This window comes from Apus apus, chromosome 9 (genome assembly GCF_020740795.1).
Source record: "Apus apus isolate bApuApu2 chromosome 9, bApuApu2.pri.cur, whole genome shotgun sequence".
Lineage (NCBI taxonomy): Eukaryota > Metazoa > Chordata > Aves > Apodiformes > Apodidae > Apus > Apus apus.
The window spans coordinates 17,731,752-17,752,999 of record NC_067290.1 but is presented as its reverse complement, the minus strand read 5'-3'; the positions used below and the strand labels follow the sequence as shown (position 1 = coordinate 17,752,999).

Genomic DNA, 21,248 nt, shown 5'->3' with positions numbered 1-21,248 from the left:
GCAAATACCTGGGGAAGAACTTGTATTAAAATACCTTTTCAATAATATTTTCCATCCCTAAAGTCAGTGTGTTTCCCACAGTGTATATCTTCTGTCTTTCCTTAGCTTCCCCTCCAGCCCATCTCCTTTCCTGAAGTCAGGCCACATCTTGGTAGTGCTTTGTGCATCTTCAGTATTGCACCGGTGTCCAGCTCGTGGTGTTTCAAATTAATTGGTCATAGACTTTCAGCAAGATTGGATGTCTTGTGGTGTTTGCCAATTCACGTACAGCACATAATTATATTCAGGAAGCAATAGGAATGAAATTACATTAATTCCCATGAATATTCATTTAAGAATCTCTACCAAATTCAGGCAGATTAATAGTCCAACGCAAATACAATGGCTATTCATTGCCCCCACAGGAAAAGGAAATATGTATTGGCTGGCAGCTCAGGACAAATGGAAATGTGCTATTGAAAAGTTATCTCTGGTGGCTTCTGATACAGCAGCGGGTGGAGGGACACCTTGAGGAGTCAAGAGGATTAGTGTGGGTACGGATGTGGGGAGCCTTTCCCATCCACTGAGGCACCCTGAGGAGCCTGAGGTGAATCTGAAACTCGTGTCTCTGCACTGCCATCACAAATCCAAAGCAACTGGGACCGCAGTGGGACTCACCTGGACTCACCACAGGGTGAAATGCAGTGCCTGAGTCCTGCTGCCCTGTGCCTGAAGCCAGCCTCCCCCCTGCTCTGCCTGGGTCATGCTGCCACTGGGCAGAACAACAATTTTTTTCTTCCATGTGAGCAGCGGGAAGCAGCCCGTGCTGCTCGCTGCCTCCTCTGCTGCAGCAGGCCTGGCCCTGGCCCTCGGGGTGGCTACAGGGTGGTCCCATCCTGCCAGGCACCACGTGCCTCCTGGCTGTGTTCTGCTCCAGCTCATCCTCTGGCACAGGCCAGGACACGGCTTCCACTGGGACTAGGGAAATCAGGGAAGTCAAACAGCAAAAGCAGACGAGGGATGTGAATGCGTTTCCTGCATTTGGGGAAACCCAGAGTTTGGGGTAATTAAAAAAAACCAAAACCTCTCTAGGTCAGCTTATAGTCCTCATTGTTTATACATTTTGTGAGGTGAGCCAACTCAAGACCTTAGCTGTGTCACCTTATTTTTGTATTTTGTGGGATTTTTCCAATTTGGAAACAGATCCTGCTTCCACTGAAGCTGGTGCAGGTGTTGCCAAGAGCACTGAGCTCAGTCTCTGAGCTGGATGTCTGTGCCTTTTAAAGTGCTCCCTCATTGCCAAGTCAGCCCTTCCCATCCTTAGTTATCTGGGCAAAAAATGTTGGGCATTATTGACCTCATGTGCATACCCTGTGCTGGGCAGAGCTGCATCTTCTGCCTCTTGGCAGGGTGTCTATTGCCAGGCTACACACAAAGCGAGGGAACATGGAGAGCAGCAACTCCTGACTTCCCCAGAAAGGGTTTTGCCACAAGCTGCAGCACAAAGGTACGTGCAGGTTCTCTTCTCCTGTGAAGCACTTTTAGCATGTTGGACTTACTTGAAACAAAGTCAGGAACTCATAAAACCAGACTGAAACCAAGCAACACTTCTGTTTAGTATGTCCACCACGTGTCTGAGGGAGACACAGCATACACCTCAATTTTTCAGGCCTGATGTAGAAGGTAGGACAGCAAAATACCTGCACAGGCTTTGCACCTAGGCTGGGGTGCAGCAGAGTGGCCTGGGAACCAGCCATGCAGCCTGGTGATGTGTTCCTCAAAGCCTCATAAACTGGTGACTAAAGCGGGAAGGACTCCAAGGCCTGGCTCCTGGGACACTGGAGGTGTGGCACTACAGTAGCTTGGAAAACATTCTGACTTTAAAACAAGTAACACCTATAATTATGGAAGCGTCATCACCTTTATAATTTATTATTATTATTTTTTTTTAGCTAACAAGCTGTAGTTGTAGCCCGTGTACACCCTTGCCAAAATCTGCCAAGTGTTTGCTCTTGGGATGTTCTGCTGGTGGTGGGAATATCGAGCATCTTTCTCCAGGCACTTGTAAAACAACACAGCAGTAAACAATTCGGGTACAATTAGCAGTTCCATTGGCAGAGGGGGAAGGAGAAGTCCCACTGCTGCTATTGTCTGTGGAATTAATCATGTTTTAGAGTTCATGTACTGCTTTAGAGTTGTGAAGTTAAAAACAGGAGACAAAAGCTTTCCAACAAACAGGTTTATTATAAAAACAAATGTAAACCAAGTATTTCTTAGAGCAGGAAGAGGGGAGTGTTAAAAAAAAAAAAAATCTATTTTAATAGGTTCATCCCCTGAAGAAACGGATGAACCGAACCATCTAAACAACAGAAGCCTCAGATGACGATAGGCATTTATTTTTGAAGCTGGTGGTCGCGCAAATCCCGGTGTTTCCCGCGGTCCCGGTGCTGGGAGCAGCGGCTGGCAGGAGCCCACCGTTCCCGCGCTTCCCCGCACCCCGGAGCGCTCCCGACCGGCTGCCAGAATGATTCAAAGTACGGCGCGAACAGCATCTCTGCCAAAATTTATTTTCAGCGATTTTTTTTTCTTCCCCCCCCCGTAATTACTGAGATGGAAGGGCAGCGCTGTGAGGCCCCCGCCGCCAGCCACGCCAGGCGCTGGCTGCTGCCGCGGCTGCTGCCGACAGGTGGCGCCGCGCTCCCGGCGCTGCTGCCGAGCCGGGCCCGCTGCGCGCCCGCGCTTCTCCCGCTTCGCCGCCCGGTATCACTTTCTGACCGTGTTTAACACCTCCGGGTCGGGAGCTTGGTGTCAGTCCTGCGGGAAGGCAAAGACGATCGCCAAAAAAAAACAGAGGAGGGAAAAAAGTTGGTTTCCCCCCCCGCCCCGGAGCCGGTCGCTCAGTCACCCCGCGGCCGCCTGCCCGCTCCCGGGGGGCCGCGTCCCCGCGTGGGGCCGGGACCCCGGGGCAGGCCAGCGTGCTACCCGACGGGACCCCCTCTCATCCGCGCAACCTCCGCGCTGTCCCGCTGCCGCCACGGGAGCATCCGCGGCGGCCGGTTGCTACTTATCCGGGCCGCGGCTGCCGGGGATGTTAAAACTTTCCGGTGCCGAGTGCGGGAGCCGCGGGGTCGGGGCGGTCCCGGCTCTCGACCCGCGGGCGCTGCCACCGGAGCCCCGACAGCGCGTCCAGGAGCGCGGCCGTTCCGCGGAGCCGCTCCGCGCACCCGGCGGGATGAGGACCCGCCGCCCTGGCTCACGCTGCCCCTCGGGGCGGTCGCTCCCGCTCGGCGGCCGGTGCGCGCCGCTGCGCTCCCGCGCAGTGTTTTTAAAACAGTGTCTGCGCCGAGAGCGGCGCGCGCTGCGAGGGGGGAGCGCAGGCAGCGCCCGCCTCGCCGCTCCGCGCAGGTAAGGCGGGCTCCGCGGAAGGCCCTGCGAGGTCCCCTACGCTCTCCCCCCGCTCCAGCTGTACGGGCGCCCTCTCAGCCCCCCGCGGCCCCATCACGCCGCAGGGGGGGGAAGGGGGGTAGCTGCGGAAAAGTTGCCGGGGGGGCACCCAGCGCTGCCCCCCGCCGACGGGGCGGCCCCGGCTCCCCTGCCTCCGCGCTGAACTCTCCCCGGCGGCGCGCAGGGGCGCGCAGCGCGCTCCGCGGCTACTTTCGCTTCCCCACGGGGCTGCCCCGCCTCCCCTGGCCCGTCCCCCCTTCCTCCCCCCCACCCCCACGGCGAGTCTCCGCGGAGCTGCGCGCCGGCGGGGCTCCCAGCCCGCACCCCCCTCCTCCGCGCAGCCCCTCCCGCGGTGTTGTTTTTTTGTGTTTTGTTTTTTTTTTTTTTTTTTTTTGTTATTATTTTTCCCTTGCACCGAGCCTTGTTTACCCAGCAGGTGGATGTGACGTCAGAGACTGACAACAGCAAAAAATAACAACATCTCCCTCCGCGGGGGTGTCGCGGGCCGCCCCCCGGCCCGCCCGCGCGGGCGGCGGCGCGGGGTTTGCGCGGGGCGGGGAGGGGGGCGCGGGCGGCGGCGCGGGGCGGGGGCGCGGCGGGGCGGCGTGCGGGGCCCGGCGGGCGCGGCGCCGAGCGGAGCGGAGCGGAGGGCTCTATTGTTATTTACCAAGCGGCGGAGCACGCCGCCGCCGCCCGGGCTCGGCGTGCCGAAGGGACGGGAGGGAGGGACGGGACGGAGAGGCAGCCCCCGCCGCTCCGCGCCGCCGCCCGCCCGCGCCGGGGCCGCGCCGTGCTGGGGCAGCGGCAGGCCGAGTCCTGCGGGTGAGTCCGGCGCCCCCCGACACTTTCCCCGCTCCTCCGGGGCTGTTGCACTTTTCCCCCCCTGCCGGCCCCACGTGCCCGGCCCCCCCCCCCCCCCCCCTTCCCCCGCCGCCGGCACGTTAGCGAGTGGAGGGGGGTGGGGGGGAAGGGCGGCGGTGCGCGGGTGCGAACCCCCCTCCGCGGGCTGCGGAGCCGCCCGAACCCCCTCCCCGCCCACTTTGGAAACTTCCCCCTCCGCCCCGCGCTGCGCGCACCCTCCGCGGGGAGTGGGATGCGGCGCCTCTTGCCCCCCCACCCCCCTTCCTCCCGCTCCTGCGCTTTCCTCGTGTTCTCCGCCGGGTTCCCCCGCGCACGCCCCAACTTCGGCACTCGGGGCAAGAAGTTGCGACGGGGCCGCGCCCCCCTCCCCCCCCCCAGCCCGGCCCCGCCGCCCCGCTCCCCCCTCCCCGGCACCTGTTGCGGCTTTCTGCCCGCGCTGTACCTACCGCAGGCGCGGAGCTCCGCGCCGCGTATCCTCCCCCACCCCGGTCCTTGGGGCCCGCTGCGCCCATCCCCCCCCCCCCCCCCCCCCCCCCCCCCCCCCCCCCCCCCCCCCCCCCTTTTATTTTTTTGGAGACGAAGTGTTTGAATAAACATTCGCGCCTCCCCAGCCTAGCGCAACTTCTCGCTGCGCGGGTGCGGACCGCGCATCCCTCACGTCCTCCCCATCCCCCGTGCAGAGCCTGGGGACGGAGCCGCGGCTCGCTGCGCGCCGCGGAACCGGGGGCGGCCGCCGGTGCCCGGTAAGTAGGGCCGCGCTGCGCCCCTCGCACCTGCCGCCCCGCGCATCGCTGCGCATCCCCCGCGCAGCGGAGGGTGCGCGCTGCAGGCGGCGTCCGAGCGGCGTGTCCGCGCCTCCCTCCTCCCCCCGAGCCCCCGCCCCGCGATGCTTTTTTTTTTTTTTGCCCTTTTTTTTTTTTTTCCTGGAAAAAAACCCCACAACAAAACACAACAACAACAAAAAAAAACCCAAAAAGCCTCCGTGGCGGCGGCGGGGCTCGGGCAGGGCTGCGCGGGCGCGGACGGGGTTGCGCGGGGCGCAGCGCGGCCCCCTCCCCACCGCCGCCCAACTCTTAACGACCGGGCGGCCCCGGCGCGGGGAGCATCGCGGGGCTGGCTGCGGGGCTGGCTGCGGGGCTGGCTGCGGGGCGCCGCGCCGGGAGCGAGTCTTCTTCTGCCGCTTCGCTGTAATGATTTTAATTGCGTGGTTTTGCTTTGAGTGAACTAAGCCGCGTGAGATTCTTTCTTTTTTTTTTTTTCTTTTTTTTCTTCTTCTCCTTCCCCCCCGCTTTCCCCCCAAGCGGCGGCGGCAGCAGCAGCGCTCACACCTCCCGTCCTTACCCGAGGGATCCGCGAGCGCTCTCTGAGCCGCTTCTCCAGAGAAGCTGGAGCCCAACTTCTCTGCTCAGAAGTTTTTAAGGTTTCATTTTTAGTAACTGTTCTTTGAGTGAGTAATAATGTCTGTGTGCTGCTTGTAGCGGGTCGTCTGCACAGTGTCGCCTGCCGATTTCTAGGGTGCTGGATGGCTGTAAATATTAAAAAAAAAAAAAAAATTTCTCTAAACTGCGTTTCCTTTCCTATAGTTTTTCCGAACTTGCGTTTTACCTGCTTTGACCAAGTGTTGGTGTCAGTACTGACAGCTGCTTCATTAGACAAAGTTTCAAGAATGTCGTCGAAGAAACTTGCTGCTTGTGCCGTTAATCCATGGTTTGCTTTAATGTTTCGGCAGAGGGAAAATAGGCATTTCACTCCATTTACTGTTATTTTTACAGTTTCTGTTACTGCTGAGAAGCTCCTACTTTTTCTAAGTTTGAAATAATGGAAGTTCTCAGAGAAGCGAGTGTGAGCAAGGAGGTACCGTGCATCTTTGCAGCTAGATTTGGGGGAAATCAGGGCTCCTGGTTTCAATTCCGCTCCTCTGAATCCCTTCCCCTGCTCTATTTCAACAATCTCACAACCATATTGAATGGACCAGGGCACGGAGGGGGGGGGGCAGGAGGAAGCTCTTCACTAGTTACCATTCAAAAGGTGTCGGCTAAAATCTCATTGCAAAAAGGTATTGTAGCTTTAACATCTTGCATGGGCAGCATTCTTCCCCCTTAGTCTTTGGATTAGTCATTGTATGAGAGACAGAAAAAAAAAAAAATCACTTTTTTTTTCTTTTTCTTTTTTTTTTTTCCTCTGGAAAAAGTAAAGTAAACAGCCTCCAACAAGTGAACCTTGACAACCCAGATTAAGGAAGGCAGGAGAGATCAAACAAAGCTGCTGCTGGGCTGTTGTCAGGAGCTGCCTCACTGAAAGCTCTGGACTATTCGATCAGGCAGCAAGGCTATATGTTCACTTATGCAGAAATGGACCATTACAAATGCTGATCTTTGCTGTGAAACCAAAGGATAACTTTGAGAAAAATACCTACTTTTGCAAGCGAGGCTTTCTGTTGCTTACACTTTTGATTGCAAAGTTAGTTTTTTGTGCATGAGCTGGGTTTTGGGTTTGTTTGGGGTTGGTTTTGTTTTTTTTTTCGAGGATAATGGTTTGGAGCATGTTGTATAGACTTTCAGAGACACAGGATTTGATTTTATTTGTGCTGTCTAGAGCTGCAGAGAAGAAGGCATTTCAGTAGTGCAGTGCTGGAAAGCTTAAAAGTTTGGTGGAATTCAACTTTTATTTCTGGATCTTTGAATTATAAGGAAAGGTGGATTTCTTGAATATTTTTTTTTCTCTGTGTGTGTGCTGATGTATGATAGAGGAATTTGGTTGTGATTAAGCATTGTATGTTGTATGACTGTCCTCCTAGAGTTTAGAAAACTTGTACTGCCTTTTCCTTCAAACATATTACCAGCCAGTCAGGGTGGGACCTTATTTTTTATATGCCAGGATTTTTGCAAAACTGCATGTGTTACTTGTCTTCATGGCTATTAGAAAGAAAAGTGTTACTTTTTTTTTTTCTTTAGTGGAGATAGTAGTAAAGAGTGTTAACAGAAACTTGCTTCTACTTCAGTTATTACATAGGATTTAAGTGTTACTCAAATGTAACTAGTGGGAATTAGGTTATTTTTGTTGCTTTCATGTTTGTATTCAAACACTTTACCCCTAACTACAGATACACCCCCTCATTAATTTCTTTAAAGTATTCCAAAACACTGAAAATACCTATTTAAAAAAAAAAAAAAGTCAGAAGAAAAGGTTGTTACCCTAATGTATATTAATCAGGAGGTAGACCAAGTGCACATCTACTGAAGAATTAAGAAATCCAAAACATCTCTGCATAAGTATTTCTTCAATTAGCAGTGCAGATCACACAATAAGTACTTTATACTTTTTATAAGGTAAGGTTTCATCACCATCCTGCATAACTTATTATAAAGCCTGTAGATTTTTATGGTATATACTTTAATTAGACAATAAAAAGTATGTGTGTTAAACATGCTCATGGTTATTAAGCCATTTGGGGTAATGTGTAGTGTTTTTTAACAACTATAAACATTTTCTGCTTAAATCAGTTCCACCGGTATAAACGTAACGCTGCTGATTTTTGTACTGGTAGGAGAAGGAGCAGGAAAGTTGAGCAGAGAATTATGCATTGGACATTATTGTGCAGCATATGCTACAATATGCTTTTTCCTTGGAGTGGCTCACCTTTTTTAGCAGCTAAAATTTGCATTAGCATCCTTGGTGTGATATGCTGTAAACATTTGTAGCTCCAGAATTATTCTGGTTTCACGGCACTGTAAAAATTAAGAAAAAAGGCTCCTAGTAAAAAGGCAAATTTATGGAATGCAGCTTAGCTTTTAGTATTCGTGCTGCTTGTGGTCATTTATATTGAGAGATTGAACCGGGTAATGTAATTCCTTTTGTGAAATATCCGTTGAGCATGTATTTGTATATTAAATGAAATAACATATGCACACACATATGTAGGATATGTATGTAAAATAGAGTTATTTCTGCAAAGCTGTCCAGTTATTTATAGGGCATAATGATACTTCTGTCATCTTAAATTTCCTCCGAGAAGCTTTAATAAATTTAAATAGATTATATGCTGTCAGAAAATAGTATAAATTTTGTTTACGATTCACTTGCTTTAAGGTACTTATACTAAAGAAGCTCATTTAACCCTAAGACTGAGTAGCATTAAGTGGTGAGAGGAGTCTGCTGAAGAGCTGCTACTGCCCTTTGCTCTTGTGATAATCTTAAATTACTACAATTTAATTGCAACTTCAAGGCACTGAGCTGAAATATTTTTATGCAGCTGAGACAGGGCTGGGGAAGATGTAGGGGGGTTTTTGCAGGTAGCTGGATTTCTTGGAGGCTCAGCATTATTCAGGCCTTTCTGAGTGCATCCAGTGCAGCATCCTGTGTTGTGCATGGATGCAGTGCCTGGGGAGGGAGCTTTGCTGGGGGATTCCCACCCTGGAGGGAGCAGGATTGGGCCCTGCAGTAGTCGGGCAGCTAGGGTGCATAAATGTTTTGTTTGCTGTTAGTATTTCAGCTTACGTTTGAACTAAATACCACGTTGTAATTATTCCTCAATGGAGCCTTGCTATCAAGTTGCTTCCCGGAGTTTTTCCCTGGGGGTCTCCACTGGGAGTGCAGGGTAGGCAGGAGCTGGCAGCTGGAGGCAAAGAGCAGGGGGTGATGGGCAGCACGGGTGGCACCTTGCTCTGGAAGAGCAGCCCACTGACATGTAGGTATGGCACGGTCCTCGTGTCCCCAAAGGCGAGTTGAGGGCCTGATCCAGAGCATGCTGGCATCAGCCGGGGCTTCTGCAGGTGTTGCTGCCTTTGGGCTTGGCTCTTGGTCTGTGTCACTAACTTGTATCACTGAAACTTTCTCTTTTTTTTCCTCCCCCCCCACATAGAGTGGCATGTTTTCACACCCGGCGAGCGGTTCAGCAGAGCTATGACATGCAATAGGAGCCAGAAAGCATTTGCTGAGTGGAATTTAGAAATGTTGTGCGCTAGAGATCAGCCGTGTCTTTGCGACCGTTCCTAGAGGTCCTGGCAACCAAACTTTATTCAGATGCTTAGAAAGGTGTGGCCGGGCTCGGGGTCCTTGACTTCATGCCACTGAGGACACGTGTAAGTGCTTGGCCACGCTAAAGCACAGCCGTGCTTGAATCGTGAGTCTGATTCTTTTTGTGTTGGCCAAATCCTTGTAAAATGCCTCGTCGCAAGAAAAAGTGAAGATGATCTGGTGTTTGCTTGAGCTGCTTCTGCACTGGCAAAAACGCTGCTCGCAGCCTGCTGCTCTCACAAACTCCTGAGCCGCCTGATTCCCGCAGCTCACAGCCTACTGGGAATTGCAGCTACTGGAGGTAACAAGGTGATGCCAGCGTGTGTAGAGGGGAAGAAAGTAGGATGGAATGAATCGTACAGCCATTAGGGGAAAAACTTAATAGTGGGAAATCTGTAGTCTTTTACTTTAGAAGAAAAAAAATACTGTATTTTGGGCTGTAGAGGAATCGGCTGTTCTATTTTTAGGAGATCAGATATTTGTTGGTCGGGATGTCTGGAATGTTTTAACATGTGCTCTTTTTTTCTTACTTCAGCATTGGAGCTACCAAGTCAGAGGAGCTGCTGGCTCTGCTCGCGTGCAGTCTTCTTTGCAAATATGCTCTAGGGTTTTGTCTTTCTGTTCTCCTGGCACCGCTGTCTTCCATGCATGCAAGTGAGCAGGCTTATGTCTAATGGCTGTTTGTATGTGGCAAGTATCCAGAATAATCTTGATAAGTTTTTGTTCAGTGCCATCCTGAAAATGAAGGTAGGATTCTATGGCAAGTGAGCAAAGAGAAGAGCATGGGCAAAATCAGTTCTTTCCAAGAAGCGTCTGGTACCTGAGGAGGACTAAATAATTTTTCTCCTCTCGTTGACCTTCCTGTGCTGTTTTTAAAACATCTACGTTTTAGTGCCTTGAAATTGCAATTAAGTTGTAGTCATTTAAGATTATTGGGAGAGTGCAAAGGGCAGTAGAAGCTCTTTAGAAGTCTCAGCTCAACACTTAATGCTACACAGTCTGGGGGTTAAATGAGTTTCCTTAATGTGAGTACTTAAAGTAACTAAATCGTAAACAAAATTTATACTATATTCTGACAACTAATAATCTATTTAAATTACATTAAAGTATGTGTGTGAAAATTTAATTAAAAACAGGAAATACTGTCAAGCCCTGTAAATATCTTGGCAGATCTACTGAAATGGAACCCATATCATAAAATATTTACATATAGCTGATAGGCTACAGAGTTTTGGGAGGTCCTGTTCTGAAACTGATTGTGGGCTTTTTTCCTCCCGTTTCCTGGTCAGTTGCAATGATCTTGGAAAACGGCATAAATAAATACCCAGAGTGTTCTATTTGGATTATTCTCCATTGTTTTGATTCCTGCTAATGGCCCTCTCTGTGCAGTACTTGTCGCTGTTGGGTTTTCACCAGAAGTGCCTTTCTCCTCAGTAAGTTAGTTTAGCACTGCCGATGGTTTGGATGTACACGGACAACGCCGGCTCCTTGGGCAGCGGGATAATGTTGGGCAGGATTTGCAGCGGGGCTGGATGTGCTGTCTGTAAGTCAACTTTCTTCTGGATGTGTGGCCCAGGGCACGGTGCTGCAGGGTCTCTTGCACTGTTGCGACTGTTGATTTAATTGATTTTTCAGGTTGAAAATGCTTATGGCCTTTTTTTCCAAATTTTTGATATGAGTGTATGGCAGTGTTTCCCGGAGTGCTGGATGTGCACCTGCTGCACAGGACCCTTCTTGCTGGTGTGACTACAGTGCATCTCCTTTGCGGTACCTGGTCCAGTCTGCTTTCAATTTGAGGAGTGTTTTGCCCTGGGTAAAATGTGTCTGGCTCAAACTTCAGCCCAACTTTGGCCCTGCTTAAAACCCACCAGCTGGGATTCTGCCCGTGGCCACGGGCAGGAGATTTTGCAGGGAAGCTGCAGGATGAGCCATGATTTCTCATTGCCTGGTCATGGATCAGGGCAAACTCCTGTCTCTCCTTGGCTGGGCTGTACATCCCTAGGGTTGCAGGAGGAGGGTGAGGATTTTGGCGTGGAGAGAAGGTTGAGGTGGGAGCGTGGTGCTGTGGGTGCTGGGGAGCCCTGGCTGGGTGCTCGGGTGCTGAGCCCTGACAGAAGGTGGCACAGTTTGGCAGGAGCCTCGAACGGCATCGTTAGTTTTCCTCTCTTCGCCAGACATTTCCTTTCATGTTGGATCCGAGCTGCAGCTGTACTTCCCGATCAGTCTTGTCATCTTGTTGCTAACAATTAGGGTCAAGTGTCTTTCCTTGGGCCCTCTGCAGACTTTGTGGTGGTGTCCCTCCCCCAGCTCCCAGCCTAGGCTGTTTGTTCTTTAATTAGTAGATCGGGCATATTAACACATCAGTAAACCAGAGTAGTCAGACTTCCCAAGGCACGTCGGGAAACTGGTTTTGTGTTGACCCCTCGTTCGCTGTTGCTGATTCAGATAGTGGAGCTGATGATGCCAAAGTGTTGTTAAGAGAGAGATAAATAGAGAGAGCCGAGCAGTAAGCAGAATGTCATGTCTCTATTAAAAAGCTTGTGATAAAGGAAGATGAAATGGTGAGGGGGGATTGCTGGTGTGTTCAGAGCAGCCGCTAAACACCTGATCACAAAAATCGATGCCGAATTTCCCTTCCTGCAAAACACTTGCCCGCAAAATTAATGTCTGAGCCTGGGTGTGATTGGGGCGAGCACTGGAGCCCTGAAATGACTTTTGTTCTTGCTCAAAAGGTGGCTGAGGGTTCTCTGGGATTCAGGAGCTGTCTGAGCCGGGATTCAAACATCCCTCCTCGGTCCCCACTGAAGTGGCTGCCCCTCTTCCACAGCGAGGCGGTGTTCCTGGGATGCTGATGAAGTTGTTTCAGGCTCGTGCCAGGGCTCGGTGCTCCGTCCTGCCTCGTACCTTGATTTTCCCTGCGCTGTGGCCACCTGCTTTTCTCTGGGTTCCCATCTCAAGGTTAGTCCCTGGCTTCATGGCCAAATAACAGCAACGCAGAGTTTTGTACGTTTGAGTCTTTTTCTCAGCCGGGTGCAGAGGCTGCTCTGCAGAAGTGAAAAATATAACTGATTATAAAGAAATGAGTGGTCGCAGCAGATGAGAGGGGAGTGGCATTAATTTTACCGGTTCTGTAATGAAACAGGCAGTAAAACGTTAAATCAGCACAGCCTTGTTTGCTGAAAGGGTGTTAATCATTCCATTTAGAAGGATTAAGTAATTAGCTGATATTTCTTTACGAACCAGTGTCAGTTTTAAAAAGCATCTTCCTAAAGTCACGCTGTGAATGCAAAGTTTGTGTCTCGTTCTGCTGCTGGAGAACTGGGAGGTGAGCATGAGTGGGACACCTCTTCCTTATAAACTCCTGGGAATGCCAAGGGAGCAGAGATAGTTGTTTGGTTTTTTAAATATGTATATAACTAAAAGGTGATATACTATAAAGTGTTTTGATTGCCAAGTTGTCTTTTATGACTTTTGTCAGCTGTGCCCATTGCAAGCTGTGTTTTGGGAGTAGTCTGTTTGGGATTAAGAAGTTAAAACTTTCTTGAAGTGTTCACCTTGGTTCTTGGCATTTTTTTCTTTATTTATTTTAAATAATAGCTTTTATGTTGTAAGAGTAAGCTCACAGACAGTGAGTCATGAGCTCTCTGTTCCATGAACCTCATGACAAATTTTTCTTAGCCGGTCAGGCAGCTCACTTAGCTTGTTCAGCCCAGTTCCCGTGTTTCACACTTGTGCTGGAAAGAAACAGCCCATTAAACAACATCTGTGGTGTAAATTCTCCTTTCCTTCTGTGGCAGAAATTATCTTGAAAGGGGTGGGAGCACAGGGATCCTGGGGCATCATGGAACAACTCCTGGTGTTGGGCTGTTGGGAGGATGTTGAAGCCGGATTCGGCTGGGAATCTGGAGGAGGACGTGGCCGACAAGGCTCTTGTTGGCTGATGCTCAGTAAGGTCAAAAGTGTGTTTTGGAGAGGGTGCATGTGCAGATGGAGGAGCAGGTGGGTGGAGGAGAACAATGACAATATTTTTCACCGTTTCAGTTTTGAAGGATCAGATTGAAGCCCCTGGCTGGTGAGAGGTGCAGGGGCTGGGAAAGCATCTGTATAAGCGCTTCTGCATCCTGTGCTCCCCAGCTCGCTGCATTTCTGCTGGGGCTTGATCTGGTTTTTTTGCCTCGAAATTTGGCATTGATCTTGTCAAATTGCCACCTTTTCTCATGTAGTGGTCCCAACTTCTAATATTGCAGTTGGTGATACAGAAACTATACACAGAAACTATACCCAAACTGAAAATTTCTAGGAGTGATACAAATTCTGCCTGACAAATGGCATAACACCGTGGCACCAGTTGTGTTAGTATTGATAATTTCTGCTTTTGTAAGTGCTCTACTTCTCAAATAGGGCTCCTTCAGACAATACCATGCAAACTCTGTTGGTAAGTATACTGTAAATTAATCCTTCCCCTTGGGAGAATTTCATAAATAGGTGTATTTCTGTGTGCAGTACGTAAGGCGGCTAGATTTTTCTTCAGTTATGTGGCCTAAGCTCTAAATACCTCTGCTGAAATCACAGGAACTTCCTTCGGTGGACTGTGAGTTAAAAAAAAAAAAGTTAAAAGAAGTCAGTTTGGCTCAGAAAATAAAATCTTTGAATATTTCTGTGTATAATATAACTGTAATAACATAATGAGAACTTATCTGGATTTGGATACACAACATCATAGCCTGTATCTACCTTAGCAGATTTAGAGGAGAAATTTTTATCAGAATAAAAATAATAGAAATTTATTATTGCCACTATTATTATTATTATTATTATTATTATTATTATTATTATTATTATTATTATTATTATTATTATTATTTTGTTTAAAACTTCAGTAATTTATTTCAAACAGAGTTGGATCAGGGCCCCCACCCTATTCTGGTTATTAAATGAGTCTGGGAGAAGGAGGCTTTGAAATAGCTTGTAGGAAGGTTTTTTTAATTAGTTTTAAATGACATACTTTTGTATCAGTGTTCAGATAATGTATATGAGGTTTGTAAAGTTCCTGAGTTGTAAGTTTGGAAAAGTGAAAATATATTTTTCCATGATAAATTAGTTGATCCTTAAAAGTCTTTGAAGAAGGAATGTCCAAAGTACGCAGCATAATTATTGCTTGTACAAGTATTGGCAAGTTATTCTCTGGCTAACTCCTCTGAGTTTTTGAAGGCCAGCAGTGTAAGGAATGGTGTTCTTATTCAGGAAACCTTTCTCATCTGTGATTTCAGGTACAGGATTTAACTGAAAATGGGAAAAACTCATCTTGGTATATTTTAGCTGATGTACCATGCACATTTGTTCTGTTTTTTCTTCACTGCTATAAAAGCAGTACCTACAGCAATCAAAAATTAGTTTTTCATAAAAATTGAAATGGAACATTACCTGTGAATGAAACAAAAATCTCTTAACCCTATTCAGCGTATTCCCAGCATTAAACAGTCAAAGAAGACTGGGTATTTCCTATTTATTTTTCAGCTTGGCTCGAATATGGGCTTTCTAGAAAAGGGGCCTTGGCTGGTTGAAGGGGAAATCTGAGTTTTCAGTAAATGCTTTGTATTTGCTGAGGAATTCTGATCGTGCAGAAGCGCGTTGGATGGAAATGGCAATTTATTAACGAGGAATTTTAGGCATTATAATAGATGCCATTAGATAGAGGCACGATCACAGAGAGGTAGACTAGTAAATCTGAACAAACTGAAAAATACTAGCTATTGGTGTCTGGCTCTGTTATCAAACTTGCTGCATAAGCCAGAGTTTATGCAGTGTGATAATGCTAATGACCAGCAGAGCCAATGATGCATGACTGGAGGAAATCAGTGGCATAATCGGAGAAAGTTATCAGGTTTTTGTCATTAAATATTAGTGATAAATAATACACTTCATTTTGAGTAGATAAGATGTATTTAATTCTGCTGTGGAGGGTTTCAATTTAATAAGGGGCATTGCTGAGTAAAATGATAATCTTTTGTAATTTAAAGGGAAAAATAAAAATGCATTTGTTTCAGCATAATCTCCTGGCGGCCGTTCCCTCCACTGCTGTTTGTCTTCACTGGTATCTGATAGCAAGGAATGTTTTTGCAGCTATTTGAGATGGCTGTTTCTAGCAGGGTGTTTTAGCCACGTTATTAGTTTGTGCAACACAGAACAAATTACATTAGAACAGAATTGAAGGGGATCTGTTTAGGGTAAACTAGGTATCTTCTTTCATTGTCTGCTTAAAAATGTGAATATTGCAGTGGTTCCCCTAGAAAACAGTCCCACTGTCCAGGCAGTAAGAGGACGGAAGGAATGAAGACAAAAGACACAGATAAATTAGATCTCTTTTTGCAAGTTATCTTGTAAGTCAGTGGGAGAACAAGGAAGAGAAGTTTAGCTTAAAGTGAAGTAAGAGGGATATTAATAGTCTCTATAAAGGACAGTTTGCACCAGGAAAGAAAAATCTGGTTGGCTTTTTTTAGCGAAGCAGGCTAACACCCAGTGTAAATCTGTGTCATTAACTGAAGCAGTGCGTGGTTTTTAGAGCATCTCTTCCCCTCCTGTGAGCCTTTGCCAGTGGAGCCTGGTCCCCTGGGCTGGAGGCAGATGCCGTACGGGATCTGCCTTAGGGGGATGTTGCTCGTCAGCCTCAGGACCTCTGCCCGCGTCAGCTCGTGGCCCCGTTTCAGCAGATACCACCAGTTCTGCCCGACGAGTGGCTTTGTAACGTGGCCAGGAGCTTCCCACCACCCTTCAGAGTCGTGCTTGAGCACTGAATCTCAGCTCAAGTTTCCAGAATTAGATGGCACAGTGAGTAAACACAACGTGCTTGCCAGTTCTCACATCCTCTTTTGCAGCGAGTATTGCAGCAAATCCTGCAGGCTTGACTCATCTCCAGAGTTCTTCACTGATTTGGAGCAAATCTCGTCTGACTTTTGAGAAAGAGCTGGAGGTCTGGCTGTGGCTGCTGAGCACACAGTCCTGTATGTGAACACAGTATGCTTGGATCAGCCTCTGCATAAACTTGGGCAGCTCTGAGTAACTTTAGCTGGAGTTATGTGCCTATAGCTAAGGGTAAAATTTGGCCTGCAGTCATTCTTTATTGGAAGCTTTATGGAAATACTTTGTTCTTGCTACGCACAAATATTTACATTCTGGTGGGAAGATTTTTTCCCTCCATTTCTTTTTTTTTTTCCCCCCCCCCTGCTCTATGCCATAAGCACAAGGGGGGGAGGTGGAAGATGTTATGCATAATGCCCTGTCAGTTAAAAAATAACATTCAGGTTTTCAACTGGTATTTCTCATAGGTCCAAAAGAAAAAAAAGATATCTGCCTGTATTGGAAGCAGAGCCTACTTGTCTGATTGCAGCAAGGCTCCCAGGGTAGGGTGGGAATTCTCCTTAAAGCCATGGGTAGCTTGGAAGGGGAAGGGCACATGCAGCAGAAAACTTTCCTGGGTAAATAAAAGTAGTGTCAGGTTCAGCCCCCGGTGTAAGAACAGCATGTCTTAATGTTGCTGTTCATCGGCATTGAATCACCTCTGCATGTCAACCTCTGCCTGGTGGATGCTCTCAGCAGATTGAGGAGGAGGACACATTGCTCTGCAAGTGCATGACAAAGGTCCACACGTGTGCCGTGACTCACGCGTGCTCACAACTTCATGACATGTATCATTAGAATTGTTTCTTTGGAAAGCCGCTGTCTTCTTTGTTTTTTTCTGAGCTGAAGACTGACGCTGCTTTCACAGACTGCTTGACAGTCTTCTTGGTGCTGTGTAGAACGAGGGCTTGGTTCATGTTGCAGCTAAGAAGATTTAGATGTGCCTGCTTGTCCCTGGGCACTTCCCATCGCGTCCCTCACGCTTCAGCTGACTGCCTGACCTCGGGGTGAGACCATGCGGGGAGCCAGACCAGCAGAAAACTAACTTAAGCAGGAAAAAAAGTTTTCTGCCAGTTGAGCATCCTCATTGGAGTCTGGAGGTCAGAGGAGGGACTGAGGGGGTCAGGACCACCCCTTTGATAAACCTCTGTCTTCTGGTTTGGCTTTGCTGCAACATGAAACCTCTGCCAGAGGCTTTGTTGCTGGACCTGATCTTCTCCCTCTGAGCAGAGGAGTCCTCCTGGCCCAGCTGCCCTGGGGCAAGCTCCCAGCAGGGCCTGCTGGTGGGATCATCCTGCCAAAGCTAATGCAAGTATGGGTTTTCATTTAATTGTTAATTTAATGGTGCTCCCTCAATGCCAAGTACTAAAGTTACCGACATGCATGTACTGAAAAGCTCAGCATCATGTTTTCTTTGGATTTTCTTCTTCCCTGTTATCCAGCCTCTGGACCAGCTCATCATCTGCTGCTATTTTTGATGGGGGCACTGAGAGATACCCAGGTAGTTGCTCTTGGTTCTTTTTTTTTTTTTTAATAACTTATCTGTGCAGTAAACAAATACATAAAACTCAGATAAAACTGTCCAGATAACTGGTGAGTTAAAAAGCAGAAGGTGATAAGGACATAGGTAGCCAGAGCTCAGCAACATCTTGCAGGTTTATACCAAAAAGGGTCTGACCTGTAGCCTCTGTTCATTCAGTGTCGTGCAGGGTGGATGTGTTGGCTGTGTTGTGGCTTGGAGGTGGCCAGGGAGCCTGGGGACATTACTGGGGACGGCGGTGCCCAGCCCCACCAGCAGCCCAGGTGGTGGCAGGGATGGTTGTTAGTGCAGCACAGGGCTAGCTTGGGCTTATACTGGGGGCTTGAGTCAAGCTTTAAATATGGTTTATGCTTTTATTGCTTCTGGAATGGGTGCAGGTGCATGTTAGCAGGAAGTGAAACTAGAGAAACCCTGAGGGAGCCTCACTTGAGCTGTGCCAAGCAGGTACAGCCCAGGAGTGTTACCACCTCTCTGATAGTCTGGTGTGGTGTTGGCATTTACAGGTGTCATGGGGATCATGGGGTGAAGTCATGCTGCATTTTGGCAGGGACCTAATCCCTCTCCCTAATCCCAATCCCAGGTGGGATGGGAAGGCTGTGTGCTCAGTGGCAGTCTCCTTCTCCATGAAGAGGCATCCTCTTGACCATGAGAGCTTGGCTTGCTTGGCTGTCCCCATGTGCCTATGGGAGAGGACCCATAGGTTTTTTTGGGAGGGGTTAACATCACAGAGTAGCATGGTGGGGTGTTCCTGGCTCTCTCCTAGCCTTGCTGGGCATCCAGTATCTGTCAGTGAGGTAGGATGAGGCTGGTCTGTGCCCCATGTGTTTTCCTTCAGAACTGATGGATAATTTTGAGGACGACTGGATACAGAGGTGTTGGTGGTGTGAGGAAAGGCCAGATGCCCCCCGGATGGGGCTGGTCCTGCCCAGCTCTTGCCACCTGCATCCCACGTGCTGGAGGAGGTTGGCTGTGGCCCATATGGGGAAGCAAGACCCAGACCCACATCCAGTTGCCCGCCTCAGGGCCTCCCTGGGGTTGCACAAAGCTGTCTGCCTTCCTCAGCTGATGGCCTGTTCACTGGTTTTGCATTGTCTTGTTGAGAAATTTGAATGTGCAGTCTGTGAAGCAAGGCATCAAAGCATTAATTGTCACTTTTAATTATTAGCTTTCTTTTTGGAAAGGAGTAGCAGTCAGAAGAAAATACTTAGTAGGAATAAAATACTTATTATCCACTTTTTCTTCCTCCTTGGGTTGTGCCCAGCTTGGCTTGCCAGGTCTCTCCAGGGGTGGCTGATGTGCAAGTGAGCAGAGCTGCAGTCCTGAGCTCCTTCTGTCCTCACTCCATCTCTTCACCCAGAGCTGAGGTTTCACATTTTTTCTGCAAGTGCAATTATTCATTCTCCTAAGTAATGCTCACCTGGTGCTGGGGTTATTCACTGTTCTGATGCGTCAACACCACATCTGATTGAAGCCTTAATTGCTCTCTGTGCTTCTATATTTTTTCCTTCTCCTCCTAGGCCAGTTGGAGGGTTTGTTGAAGGGACAGCCCAAACTGGCATGACGCTGACAGGGTATGAGCTTTCCTGCTTCCCAGCCTGCAAACAGCCAGTGCCTGGAAAAATGCCCCTCCAAGTCATTATGAATTAAGCGTCACTGGCAGAAGCAGAGATTCATCTATGTGAGAAAACCTATAACTTGATCCAAGAATTATGTGATATGCAAAGATGGAGAGAAATGTAAACTCATCCAAGATATGGAGGCTGTGGTGCTCCTGCCCTGGGGTGCTCCACTACAGCTGTCCAAAGGCTGTGGAGGTCTCTGTCATCCCACCCATGCCCCAGCTGGTGCCTGTTGCTGCAGTGCTGTAGCCAGGAGACCCCATGCAAGCTGTGGGTGTAGCTGGTGAAGTTGCCTGTGCATGAGCAGCTGAAGCTGGATGTACAAGCCAGTAACTAGCAAGAGAATATTGTGGGTCTTCATGTGTCCCTCACATCTGGATATGTCATGCTTGTTACCATCAAGGTGAGCGAGGTAAATCTCATTTTCCTCTAGTAGGGTGGGACACCATTCATGAGTTAACTCAGTTTTACTTCATTTTTTAAAGCAAGCCAGCAGCAGGACCTCTCAGGGTCTAGCTGTAATGACAGCTGCTGCTGGCAAACCCTGTAGGGCTTCTGGGCTAGAGGGGTTTTTGGTTGGTGGGCTGGAGCTCTGTGGTGCAGCAATGGGTCTCTGCCCACCCCTGTCCTGTGCTTGTGGGAGAGTTATTTCATGGTACCCCACTGATGGATGAAGTGCTCTCTGGAGACCCTGAGCATGCTGCCCCTTGTCCCACTGTCCTTGTTGGGGACTCCATGTGCACCGTGTAGTGCTGAACATATCTGTTATGCGAGTGGGAATGTGCAGGAAGAGCCAGAGATTCCAGAATGGTAGAAATTATTTTGAGGAGGAAGAATTACTAGAAGGCAAATGCAGAAATCTTGAGTTCACACAGCTCGTTATCCAAACCCATCCCTGTGGCAAAAAGATGGGAGGAACCTCCATTGGCAGCTGGGATGTCCAGTGCTAACAGTGTAAGGTACATCTTCCAGGCTGCACTGAAAAAAAAAATAAATAATAATTAGGCAGTGGTTGATTACCATTTGGTTTTAAATAAATGTAGTATTGAACGCAAATTAAACACAACCTTGAAACTACACAGATTCATAAAACTGTACACTGGGATTTTAAAAATTACCTCCACTGGAATCCTGGAAGCATCTGTTACATAATTAATGCACTTAAAAATATATTCTATTTATGATTAATCCAGGACTGGAGTGTGTGCTAGTTAAATGTCTGGATCCCAGGGTGCAATGCGAGGGAAGAAATGCAGTTGTAATCTATTTGATGGTTATAGGAAAGGACATTTGCTACAAATAAATACATTTTCCTTAGTATTTTTATTTGTCAAGGCCAAGCTTATGTCTTTTGTGCTGAGTTTGTTGGCTGGTAAATGTTTTGAGATTTATGCTGAAAATTTTGCTGGAAAAAACCCCTCAAGAATAATTAGGGAGATTGGCCATAGAGTAATGTACCACATGTATGACCGTGTTGCTGGGTTGGTGATCTTGGATGTGGTACGTGCAATTAAAAGTGCTAAGACTCTGTAGCATGAAGCTTTTCAAGCACTCTCCAACATACACTAATACTTTAGAGGTTGCATGTTTCCCAAAGGATAACTTGCTGAAGTTGCTGGATGCCTTGGGTGTCCTCTCCAGAGATGTGCTTCAGGCTGAGACCTTCTGGCTGAGGGTGGTGGAGCAGGCACAGCAAGCTCAAGTACCGCTTGACAAACCTCAGCTAACAAGTTTTTTTATCAGAAGGGGCTGTTTTTAATCCAGGGCTCTGTAGCCTTATTTTTTTGGAGGCTTTTGAGTTGGCATTCAGCCACAGGGTCCTGGAACAGTTTCTGGCATCACATTTCCTGACAGATATTTATCTCTGCCCTGTTTCTGTTCCCTTTTTTTTT

General features: G+C 48.4%; 2 protein-coding genes across 4 annotated transcripts in view; one reads left to right on the top strand and one right to left on the bottom strand.

The window, feature by feature from the left end:
• Nucleotides 1-2,203: 2,203 nt before the first annotated feature.
• LOC127388416 (serine/arginine repetitive matrix protein 3-like) lies at nucleotides 2,204-5,073 on the bottom strand. Its single transcript, XM_051627886.1, has 3 exons — nucleotides 4,943-5,073; nucleotides 2,962-3,408; nucleotides 2,204-2,793 (listed from the first exon to the last, which is right to left on the bottom strand). The coding sequence occupies exons 1-3, from the start codon at nucleotides 5,071-5,073 to the stop codon at nucleotides 2,760-2,762; spliced, it is 612 nt and encodes a 203-aa protein (XP_051483846.1). The 3' UTR covers nucleotides 2,204-2,759.
• Nucleotides 4,152-21,248, top strand: part of FOXP1 (forkhead box P1) — a 380,894-nt gene continuing 363,797 nt past the window's right edge. For all 3 annotated transcript variants that reach the window (XM_051627372.1, XM_051627371.1, XM_051627369.1), the window contains exon 1: nucleotides 4,152-4,245. The gene's annotated coding sequence lies outside the window, so the exon portion shown is untranslated. The remainder of the gene's footprint in view (nucleotides 4,246-21,248) is intronic.